Below are 12,812 nucleotides of genomic sequence, written 5' to 3'. Positions count from 1 at the left end.
CACCAGTGTCCAACAAACGTCCGGGACAACCTTTCAAAATAAATACGACAGGAAAGGAGGTTAGGAGTAGGAAAGCTACAAACCGTGTGCATCTGTGAAGAACACGAGTACCTTTCACTGTCCTCCTGGATTGGGGGGGGATAAGGGTTGTGGGGGGGAGTAAGGAAGAGAAAGATGTCACAAACTAGGGATTCATTTGGCCTAGATCTTAGGATGTAATGGTCTGCCATCATTACACGTTTGACAGGGTATGATTTCCATTTTTTTAAATCATGGCCAACAAATCTCTTAAAAAATATTCAGTCAATCTTTTATTAAGGTCTTGGGCTCTTTTATTAATGTCCATGGACCACTGGTTCTTGGTAACTGTACCAAATATTAATGTCCATGGACCACTGGTTCTTGGTAACTGTACCAAATATTAATGTCCATGGACCACTGGTTCTTGGTAACTGTACCAAATATTAATGTCCATGGACCACTGGTTCTTGGTAACTGTACCAAATATTAATGTCCATGGACCACTGGTTCTTGGTAAATGTACCAAATATTAATGTCCATGGACCACTGGTTCTTGGTAACTGTACCAAATATTAATGTCCATGGACCACTGGTTCTTGGTAACTGTACCAAATATTAATGTCCATGGACCACTGGTTCTTGGTAACTGTACCAAATATTAATGTCCATGGACCACTGGTTCTTGGTAACTGTACCAAATATAAATGTCCATGGACCACTGGTTCTTGGTAACTGTACCAAATATTAATGTCAATGGACCGCTGGTTCTTGGGGTAACTGTACCAAATATTATTGTCCATGGACCACTGGTTCTTGGTAACTGTACCAAATATTAATGTCCATGGACCGCTGGTTCTTGGGGTAACTGTACCAAATATTATTGTCCATGGACCACTGGTTCTTGGTAACTGTACCAAATATTAATGTCCATGGACCACTGGTTCTTGGTAACTCTACCAAATATTAATGTCCATGGACCACTGGTTCTTGGTAACTGTACCAAATATTAATGTCCATGGACCACTGGTTCTGGGGTAACTGTACCAAATATTAATGTCCATGGACCACTGGTTCTTGGTAACTGTACCAAATATTAATGTCCATGGACCACTGGTTCTTGGTAACTGTACCAAATATTAATGTCCATGGACCACTGGTTCTTGGTAACTGTACCAAATATTAATGTCCATGGACCACTGGTTCTTGGTAACTGTACCAAATATTAATGTCCATGGACCACTGGTTCTTGGTAACTGTACGGGTCACTGTCAAGTCCAACTGCCTTTAATTTAAGCCCATAATCAGCTGTTATCCCGTCTTCTCCACTAGTTGCAGCTGTTTTTGCCACTCAGTGTGAGTAAGGGGAAGTGACGTCAATGCAGACCCTCTATTACAACGTGCTAACGTGATACTGACCCTGACACTGCCACGACTTCCCAGAGATCTCTGCTCATCAACGTCTGACAGCTGCAGGGAGAGGTGAAGCGGAGCGTTTGGGTTCACCATGTTCATTTACCTTCAATGTTTTATTAATTCACAGATTCAACCAAAGCTAATACCTTCCGTACTCGATATTCTCAAAATCAAGCTGAATGAAAAGATTGCCTGATGGCGCTTTTCCACTAGTACCTACTCAGCCCGACTCGAGGTTGGAGAGAAGCTGCTGTGACGTATTTGATTGTGTATCTGAAGGAAGCAGACAACAACACTAAAGATGTAGAACCTGGAGGAGATGATAGATGTGCTGCTGGTCTGTGGCTTGTGTTCCATATCAAGTTAAAAAATGAGAGTGAGAGAAGATTCAAGCGGTGACGCTTTTTTTTTGTTACTTTGTCTCTGCGCTGCTGAAAAGTCAGCTGGAGCCGTGAGCAGTTATGAAGAGACAGAGCTCCTGGTAGATGAGGTCGTTCCTTATCTCCGTCTAGATCTTTTTAATTCTCTCCTCAGCACCAGGTTTATGAACATCTGCACCTCAGAGTTGGATCACCAAACAGACTTTTGCTGCCATTGCCTGTCCAATAAAATGAACAAGAATCCGTCAGTCTCTTTCTCTGATTTCCTCCTCCTGACTCAGACGTCTGACTCCAACCCCCCGACCAATCGGTGGCCTGTAGTGTGATGATGTCAGATACAGCCGACTCAGCAGCTTAGAACCTCGGCAGAATAGTTACAGAAAAGTATCTACTTGGCACGTTAGACCCCTAGTGGAGAAGAACCAAACTGAGGCGAGTCGAGTCGGGCTGAGTAGGTACTAGTGCAGGGGTCGGCAACCCGCGGCTCTAGAGCCGCATGCGGCTCTTTAGCGCCGCCCTAGTGGAGCTTTTTCAAAAATGTTTGACCTTTTTTTTCCTCTTTCTTCTTTTTTTTCCTTTTTTTCCTCCTTTTTCCTTTCCTCTTTAATCTCGACATTTCGACTTTTTTCTCGACATTTCGACTTTTTTCTCGAGATTTCTACTTTTTTCTTGAAAATTTGACTTTTTTCCTCGACATTTAGACTTTTTTCTCGAGGTGCATAATCAAAAATCTTCCCCCAGTTATAACTAATATAGATACATGGAGCATGTGTTGCCTTCATTCTAAGGCTTATACAAGACTTTTAATTTTTTGCTGATCCAGACATTTGTTTTTTGTGTTTTTGGTCCAATATGGCTCTAAAACATTTTGGGTTGCCGACATTGCAGAGATTTCGACTTTTTTCTCGAAATATTGACTTTTTTCTCAACATTTCGACTTTTTTCTCGACATTTCGACTTTTTGCTCGAGATTGTACTTGAACATTAATCTCGAGATTTCGACTTTTTTCTCGAAAATTTGACTTTTTTCTCGACATTTCGACTTTTTTCTCAACATATAGACTTTTTTCTGTACATTTCGACTTTTTTCTCGAGATTGTACTTCAACATTAATCTTGACATTTCGACTTTTTTCTCGACATTTCGACTTTTTTCTCGAAGTGCATAATCAAAAATCTTCCCCCAGTTCTAACTAATATAGAAACATGCAGCATGTGTTGTCTTCATTCTAAGGCTGATACAAGACTTTTAATTTTTTGCGGCTCCAGACATATTTGTTTTTTGTGTTTTTGGTCCAATATGGCTCTAAAACATTTTGGGTTGCTGATCCCTGAACTAGTGGAAAAGCGCCATGAGCTTCTGCTAGAAAACACCAGTGTCCAACAAACGTCCGGGACAACCTTTCAAAATAAATACGACAGGAAAGGAGGTTAGGAGTAGGAAAGCTACAAACCGTGTGCATCTGTGAAGAACACGAGTACCTTTCACTGTCCTCCTGGATTGGGGAGAGGGGTAAGGGTTGTGGGGGGGAGTAAGGAAGAGAAAGATGTCACAAACTAGATCTTAGGATGTAATGGTCTGCCATCATTACAAGTTTGAGAGGGTATGATTTCCATTTTTTTTAAATAATGGCCAGCAAATCTCTTCAAAAATAGTCACTTTTATTATGGTCTTGGGCTCTTTCTAACTGTATTAACATCAGAAAGAGATGAAAACAGCTCTGTGCTTAAATGTTAATATTAAAGTACCAACAATGGAATGTTGGGTGCCTGCAAAAAAACTGTTTAGCAGTTAAGCAGATATCTGAGCATGAAAGCAGAATGGCACGGATGCTATTCGGCGGTAGAAAAAGGGAAATCAACTTAAAGTTAAATAACATCCTTGGTCAGACAATATGTGGCAGATGTCAGACATCTGTAAATCACAAAAGAATTTTGTATCATTCACAGGGAAATACCAGTTCACTTGATGTCTTGTTCACAATTCATACATTTAACCAAGACATTTAATGTCTAAGTAACAGTAGAGTTAGTCAGTCATGGATGCTTTTGAAATGGTGACAATCTGCCAGTAATCAAACTAAAACACCAGTGACACACACCCACACAAGTTTCAAACACATGCAAAAACAGTCCAAAAGTCCAGACCAAAACACAAGGTTTTACCGACAAAAAATGTTAACGGGACACCTTTCTACCTCGGAAAGTACAAGTACATTACAGTAATTAAAACACACCAGTTAATTAGGCTGTTAGTAGCACACAGAGTTGCAATATTCCAGAAATGTAAAAAAAATTAAAGTTTCCATGGCATTTAATGGGAATAGGAGGAAATGAATGGAAACAAACTGGATATGATTAGCAAAACTGCAGGTTAGTCCAGAACAACTAACATAAATGTAGCTGGAAACAACCCTCCCTCAGCATATTCTTGATTTAAATGATCAGATTTCATGCAAATTCAGTGGAATTCCGACCCTGGGCTCTCCATCGTATGGAGAGATCATTAGTAGAATCCTCCAGAAGAACAGCAGGACTGTCAAAGCTGCACTATTTGAGCCTAACAACTACATCAACTAAAGTACATTCTGATGATGTTGCTAGGATAAATATATTTCAATACTAAATGTGTGTATACAGCAGGTACCACTAGGTTTTAAAGTCATGTATGCAAACTCTCTAGCTCACTACTGGGATTCTGTTTCTTCTACCTTCTATTCTCAGTTTTAAGTAAGCTATCATTTAAGCATACAGATTAACTTGTGCTCATCTATTAATCCAACCTTTCTATTCAATTATCCAGCATCCTTCTTTCACTATTCCAGAATATTCCAGCAAATCCCTTCAAATTGATGCTGCCAGACAGAAAACACATTTAACCTTTTGCAACACAATGGGACAGAGAACATGTCATGTATTCTAGCCTTTACACGGCATTAAAATCATGCTAACCAACATTCTAGACTCATTTAAGGATATTTCAGAACCTTCATTAGCTGGTTGCTCTTAAAACCTTCTCATCATTTCTGATTCAATGACTAAACTGCTCACAAGAGCGTCAGGACTTGTCTGACCAGTCCTGATTGATTCGGAACTGCAAATATCAAATTAAGTCAAGCTCTATAGCCTCTGAATCAAGAGAGACTGAGACCTTATCCCCCTAAAACTGCTTTTTAAGAGTGAGCAATGTTAAATGACTGATCAACTCCCACACGTTGGCAGCTCTTCCCACAGCAGCGCCTACAGTGCTCAATCACACCACAACAATCACACCAGCGGCCATTGGCACTGGTAACTGAATGTTAGCCCCCTATAAATGGAATATAATTTATGGCAAAAGCTTTCATCCCCTAGAATCCCCTTCTTTGCAAAAAAAAATAAATTCTCACTCTGCACAGGAATCACTGTGTACGTTTCCATGCAGTCAGAATTGAGGTTAAGGTCAATATTCTGGTTACTGAAACATTTAGAATAATCTGTTTCCCTGTGTGAGCAAATACATGGTGATTAATCATTCAGGATATCTGGATCAAACCAGCGACGCATTGAGAACGTCATGAAGCTATTCCTGTCATTTCTGCTTCTTCTTCCTGTATCCAAATCCAAAACAACAACAACAACAGCAGCACGGCGGATAATCAACAGCCCAGTAGAAGTCGCCTTCTTTTGCGCTTTGGTGCTGGTTCTGACCCACCACTTTGCACAACTTTTCTCTCACCTTCTTGTAAATCTTCTATCCCGGTACTTTCTACCGTCTACAAATGCAGAAATGTTCATATCCTTCATTACATTTATGAAGTGATTAGTCTCCTCCTGGTCTTGTTTCTCCGTGTTTAGAAGAACTTCCTGGACTCAAAAGACCAGGATTCCTTGTGAACAGAGCATGTGCAGAAAACAGATTCCTCTTCCTTTTGATGGGGATATTCCGTTATACATACATTATACATATAACACGCGTTTACATGACCAAATATTCAGGTTTTAAAAGGAGTAACCCAGGGGTCATATTCGGGTTTTTAAAAACCGGAATATGAGCAAATTCTGGTTATTCAAAGGGGTTATTGGTGTTTACATTGCCGTGCACAACCGGGTTATTGCTAATATTCCGGTTGGAAAAGGATTATTGATGCATGTGAATTCAAACACAAACTCTGTCAAGCACACTATTAAAGAACTCACATGAACAAACGTTCATCAACTTATGCTTTAGTGTTTTTAGTATTGTCATCACAGCACAGATACTATACCATCCATTGTTCAATATCTCCCCATTTGCTGTCCACTCTGTCATCATATTTGGTGTTTAAGCCATAGTACTTCTAAGGGGAGACAGGAAATGAAGGCAAGAGAAAATATTCAAGACCTCTGTCCTTTTCTGGGACACAGCGTGAACAGATCTTTGCATAGTCATGCTTTAATCAAGCTGTACTTGCAGTGGAAGTGAGGGCGAGTGGGCCTACCTTTTGCACCTGAAAGATCTACACATCAGCATCAAAGAGGGGCACAGGGATAAGATCAGGAGACAAGGGAACAAGGAGAATAAGCACAGAAAATGATATGAGAGGGACCAATAAAACCATGCAAAGTCTGAAAAACAGCATAGGAAAACTAATAAGACATCACTCACTCATGTGCGGTACAATGCTGGTCCATGATACCAGCAAGGTCTGACCAGAGACACAAGTTATTGGAGTTTTAAAAATGGGCACTCCTAAACAAGGTAGCTGAAGACGTGGGTTGTGCAGAACTGCGGCAGTAAGTCCTTACTAGTAGGGATTTCATATGGATCCAAACCGTTAATAATCATTATTTTTTCCCTATACCGCTCCCTGGTTTCCTTGTTTAAGGTATCCCGGTAAATTCCAGTTCCTTTCCAGCATTTTTTTTTTGCGTTCCGTCTGTTCACTTGGTGCTACCACACTGCTACTACGCTGCTGTTTGTTTACACTCACGAGGCTGCCAACACGGCCGTCACGTCCCAGAATGCAACTTGGCGACCAAGCCCTATAGTCCTGGTCAAGTCTGGAAGTTTGGTTAAGATTCATCAAAGCACCAGCATACAGCATTTTATTTAGATTTTGCCGTTTAATGCATAATACACTTAACATCTTTTACGACACATAAAAACGTCATTTCTGAACAGACTAATAACTAAGTGAAGGGATCTTGGCTGGTTACTTATCTACCATACATGTCTGAACACCCTCTTAGCAGGAAAGCAAGCATTTGCATAAGCCCATTCACCAAAAAAGTCACACAATCAGCCTTCAAGCCTGAGCCCGTTCTCTTCAACTCACCAAGCTCCCTTTCCTAGAGAGAGGTGGGACTCTTCCCCGGGTAGCAGGAAACACTCTAGGCATCTAGGCAGGATCACAGCCAGATGGAATACTGACATTTGTGTCCAGAGCAGCACACTGCTTGTTTGCCGATAGAAAAACCTTGCTACCAGTCCACCCCTGAATTCTGTGTTCACTGTGTCAGGAAACAGGAAGAACTCCCAGAAGAGGATATCAGCACCCGCTAATCCATGTCTCTAGTCAAAACTATGGCAACAACAATTCCTCGACTGGAGGCTGCACCTAAGATCGACCTACTAATCTCCTTTAGAACTCAGCTAAAAAGCTAAAAGGTTTAAGAGTCACATGCACAGAGACCCTGACCACACTGAGCTAAACAGTGACCATTCATTCAGTATAGTTAGTATATGTACACACAGCCATGTCAAAAGGAACTCAAAGTTTATAAAAGATAGAATATGACTCACCTGGTCCTTACCAATTATTAAAATACAATTTAAGATGAACAAAAATGACATATTACACCATGCCATTATGTAATAAACAAAAACTAAGACAATATGCAAAACCACTGTCAGGAAAAACTAAGTACAATCCTTGAATTCAGGGCCTACAGAAAAATTGAGAACTAAGTTCCTAGGTGCAATGGTCGACAACTAAATCATTTTTCCTTCCACATTTGATCAGTTTTTTTAGACTGAATATCAGATCTCTATAATGCTGGATTCACACTGAAAGCGTCAAAAATCGTCTGACTCCTGCATCGCTGCTTGGTAGAGTCGACGCCTGTCCACGCCTGCGGTGGCCGGAGATTTCAAGCTGCAGAACTGGAGGGAACAAAGTGTATATAGTCTACATATATCTATATATAGCTGCACATGTTCAGTTTCCTATTTCACCATGGATCACACTTTGGGAAACCTTATATTTCAGCGTTATTTCCACGTAGATTAGAGTGAGTTTGATCCTTAACCAGGTCGGTCCTGGATCAACATCAACCATCATCGTTGGTCCCGGTGAAGCTGCAGTCTGTCTGAGGTGATCACTGACACACCGGGTCCCAGTGGATTTGGTCATATTGTTTAAACTGTGTTTTGTGATTAATAAGCACGGTTTTTAATTATTTTGCGTTGGATCAATGTAGCAAATAAAAGCGTTGGGACCATCCAGCTCCTCAACCATCACTTACGTGTTTCACATGATCATATTTCGGGTAAAATGGCAGTCAAATCAGCAAAAATGTCAGTTTGCTGGATTAAATATATTAACTCCTGATAAAATAAGTGTGTTAGTGCACAGCTCTGCTCATGTGTGCATGTGAATGAGTGTAGGTTTGTGTGTACATGAAAGTACAATCTGCATTGAGGCTTCTTGCTTTGGGAATCCCGGTCTGTGATTGGACGCTGCCTCGGCAGCGCTGCTGCTCATTTGCATAAAGTTGAGATTTTTCAACTTCAAATTGACCCTCTGGAGGCCTCCAATGCGCTGCTCCCGACGCCTCTTGCAGCGCTTTCATAGAAAATGAATGGCAGCCGGACGCCTATGACGCCCATGACGCTTTCAGTGTGAATCCAGGGTAAGACAGTGGAACGGAAAATTGATTTGCAGAACTTCAGGAGTCAAAATATATTACTACGAACAAATGGATTTGATTTGAAACATATCATCACAAATGTTAGAGGACCTTCACACCCACTCAAAGAATTTGCTTTATGTTTAGTGCACTGAACATAAATCAAGAGTTAATCTGTGATTATCACAGGACTGCACATGCATCTACAGTAGTTTGTCGATTTAACACACACCATGTGTAACACAATTAATACATTTTTTGAAGGGAGAACTGCAGATATTTGACAGCTTTATTGCTCCTGACAAATACATTGAGTAAATTGGTGCATTTATTCTGTGCAGAACCATCGTTACAGAGAATCAAGGTAAACCACAAACATCAGCCTCATCTATCATCTATGGGTGCTAGACTGTTAAAGCCACATGGACATGTTTGTGAGTCGGATTGCATCTTTGACAGGAAATGGCTGCACCAACAAAGTCTTAAAGGAGCATGAGGCTCCTTTTAAGAAATGAGACTCTCTAGCGCCACCCTTCACCACGACGGCCGTTGGGGGTACTGCAGCCAACAGTGAAGCCGGCACGGGAGAACGGGGAGAACGTGCATGCAGCGTCATGTGACGTCACATCTGCAGCCCAGCGCGGGAAATTCGGGACCGAATTGCAGCACATTTTGCAGCACACAGCCTGTTCAAGGCAACGGAGAGATACACTAGAGGAATCATTCTTTTTGGTTTGGAACGCTTCATCTGACATTATTACTAGAAAACTTAAAACGTTTACGATTTTTTTTCATAAATCCTGCCTCAATCCTGCCTCATGCTCCTTTAAGTTGTAATAATTAAAGTTTTACAATCACTAAACTTAGCCCACCTAATGCATCATCATGGATAAGACATTCAGCAGGAAATATTGTCAAACGTATCCTCAGTAAAGGCAAGTGTTTGGGTGAACTTTGGCTTCATTGATGTGTGCGTAGAAGAAGAAGTTGTACATGACTTGCTACAAGTCTTTCATTAGGAAAACAGAAAAGCTTCACCACCATGTCAGAGTGGTGTAATAATTCTCACACACCTTTTTACAATGTTTATGGTACCTAACTTTGGTCTACATTTCAGACATAAGATCATAGCCCTTCACTATGGTGACATATGCATTTATCATATGGTAAAGAGGAATACCAGTTAAAGTCAAACTTGAGTGTATCCCTGCAAAGGATAAAGTGGGTGGATGGATCTTAACTAATAATAAAAGTAATAGTTATAAAACTGGGAGTAACAGGTGTAGAAACGCCACAACATTGTCCATGAGGTATGTAAAACCTAAAACATTCACAAACAGTTCATGGAAGTTTGTGTCAGTTTTGAGCAAAAGAAAACAATGTTTTCAACTCCTATTAATAAAGTAAATAGCTTTGTAGAGACTTTGGTCTCACTTCCCAGCAGTTTGAAGATGCCCTCATATACCTGATGGTCATCCAGCTGCCAAACAAGTGAGAGCCGAGAACTGGGGGTTCGTGGGAACTTCCTCCAATGATCACATACGGAGGTGTTACATTATATTGATATTGATGAAAATCATGGTATTAAGGAAATCAAGTATCTACTTCGTGTTAGTAACACAAATATGATACCGTATTTTCGCGACCATTCGCCGTACGGAAAGGCGCACCCTCAGTTTTGTGTGTCATTTCTGTATTTAAAACACACATACGGCGCACCGACTGAAAAGGCATCGTCTACACACACACGCGCACCGCCTTACAACAACACACACGTGCGCCGCACAACACACACACACACAAGCATACAAGTGTGACATTTAAAAATAGAGCGGGAGCAAAACTTAGTTGGATTGTACTTTATTTAAGTTATTACATTAATCAAACCCATCGAAATGTTCATCCATCCAGCGTGTCGGGCTTCATCCGAGCCTGATCGCGCTGAGGCCGGGAGAACTGATCAGCTGCGACGGGCACGAGCCAGGCGGCAGCTCTCTGGCCGCGCTGAGCAGCCCAGTCATTTTCCGTGCCGTGCGGCCCCTCGGAAATGATGACGGCTTTTGCAAAAGCCCGAACAACAGTCCAGCCCAGCAGACACGTCAGCCCACGCATCTACAATCCTTCAACAGTAAACGACAGAGCCGACGACCGAGCTCGGTCGTCGTCCGTCCTCGACGCGACGGCGGTTCCTCCGGCCTTCAGCCTCTGCGGCGCAGCTCCACCGGGAGCCGCGCCTCCTTCTCGGTAGGGAGGCCGAGTCTCCCCGTCCGCTCCAGGTGTCCCGCCACAGAGCAATCACGGGAAATTCACACGCCCCCCTTCCCCCTTTAACTTCTCACCAGAAAGTCCAAACTAAACTTCTGTGCCAGTAAGACCAGTGAAGTTCGTAATGAGATGAGCAGCAAACAACTGCAACCATAAACATTATTGATGTTCATGTTCAATGTCTTTAGAAATCCTACAAGCCTACCAGCCACAAAACAAAGATAAACAAATGCACCTGGTAATTGATTAAAAAGCACCTCTGTTTGTGTGTGAAGTGCGTTCACGGACACGTACCTCTTTCTGCTGTCGCTCCAGCTCTTTCATGCGTATCTCCCGGGCCTCGGCCCGGGCCGCCCTCTTCGCTGCCAGCCGAGCTTCAGCCTGAAACAAGGTGGCAGAAACAAGACACTTGAGACGGGGCAGGGGAGGACATTCCTGGACATTTTTCAGAGAAAATGGAAAACAAAACATTGCTGCACACACTCCAGGAAGTCTGTCCAATACACAAAAACATCTGCTGGAGTATGTTTGGACAATCTCAACATGTTCATCATTGCATGTACCTGTACTTGCAATGATGGGGAGGGGAGTTTTCCTTCCCACTGTTTGGCTTAACACTTGTACTGTCTTTGGGTCAAAATGACCCAATTCTTCTATCCTTCTTTCCTCCTGCCATGCTCTCTCCTTCCTTCTTCCTTTCCTCTTTTCCTCCTTTTTTACCCTCCTTTACTCCTTTTTCTTCCTACCTCCCTTTCGTCATTCGTTCCTTTATTACCTTCTTTGCTTTTCCTTCCTTCTTTCCTTATTTTCTCCATTCCTTCCTTCTTCCCTCCCTTCTTTCTTTCCTTTTCTCCATTCCTTCCTCCCTCCTTTCTTTCCTTCATTTCTCCCTTCCTTCCATCTTTTCTCCCTTCCTTACTCCCTTTCCTATTTCCTTCCTTCTTTTCTCCTTTCTTCCTTACTTCCTTCTTTCCTTCCTTCCATCTTTTCTCCCTTCCTTCATTCCTTCTTTTCTCCCTTCACCCTCCCTTGACCCAAAGACAGCACAAGGGTTAATGTTTTTCTCCCACTAGGGAAGTTTTTACCTGCCATTGTTTATGTAATAATTGCTCGGGGGTTTATGTTCTGGGTCTCTGGAAAGATCCTAAAGACTTCTGTTGTAATAGACGCTATAGAAATAAAATTGAATTGAATTGAATGTATCGTGCACATATCCTTTTGTATACTCTCTCAGCTCTCAGACAAACACAGCACAGCTTCCTTAAAAGGGCATGGGCCAGGGTGTGTATCACAGTGTGTGTGTATCACAGTGTGTGTGTTACAGGGTGTGTATCACAGTGTGTGTGTTACAGGGTGTGTATCACAGTGCGTGTGTATCACAGTGTGTGTTACAGGGTGTGTGTGACACACTGAGTGAGTGCATTTCCTTCCTCTGCTGTGTGCTTGCAGGGTGTAGCGAGTACACTAATGCTTTTCCTTCAAGTCATGACTGGGTGAGACACAGGCACACACACACACTCACACACACACACACACACACAAACAGTTGCTTTCAAGGGGGACTGTGTTCTCAACTGTACATGTACCGTACACAGTTTTAGACGTTGAGTCATGATTCAGTTAACCACATAGGAAAGCTTCACTCCGCCCTGACAAAAATGGGCTATGATTAGTTTTTTCCTGTGAATGCCACACTCAAAAACATTAGCACCTCTGACCTCACAGTGGCAACACATCACAATATATATATACACACACACACACATATATATATATATATATATATATATATATATATATATATATATATATATATATATATATATATATATATATATATATATATATATATATATATATATAT

General features: G+C 41.7%; 1 protein-coding gene across 3 annotated transcripts in view; it reads right to left on the bottom strand.

Annotated features, from left to right (window-relative positions):
- The window catches only part of lrrfip1a (leucine rich repeat (in FLII) interacting protein 1a), a 77,349-nt gene that overhangs the window by 43,196 nt on the left and 21,341 nt on the right, over positions 1 to 12,812 (bottom strand). Inside the window, exons 2-7 of one of the 3 annotated variants that reach the window (XM_061723036.1) lie at positions 11,243 to 11,329; positions 6,274 to 6,291; positions 6,061 to 6,132; positions 3,268 to 3,309; positions 1,438 to 1,488; positions 84 to 125 (exon numbers count right to left, since the gene is read on the bottom strand). In XM_061723036.1, the coding sequence (XP_061579020.1) occupies positions 84 to 125; positions 1,438 to 1,488; positions 3,268 to 3,309; positions 6,061 to 6,132; positions 6,274 to 6,291; positions 11,243 to 11,329 (312 nt within the window). The remainder of the gene's footprint in view (positions 1 to 83; positions 126 to 1,437; positions 1,489 to 3,267; positions 3,310 to 6,060; positions 6,133 to 6,273; positions 6,292 to 11,242; positions 11,330 to 12,812) is intronic. The other 2 variants (XR_009782776.1, XR_009782777.1) reach the window with 2 other exon arrangements.

The sequence above is a fragment of the Cololabis saira genome, chromosome 6, assembly GCF_033807715.1.
Source record: "Cololabis saira isolate AMF1-May2022 chromosome 6, fColSai1.1, whole genome shotgun sequence".
Lineage (NCBI taxonomy): Eukaryota > Metazoa > Chordata > Actinopteri > Beloniformes > Belonidae > Cololabis > Cololabis saira.
This window is presented reverse-complemented; position numbering and strand designations above follow the sequence as displayed.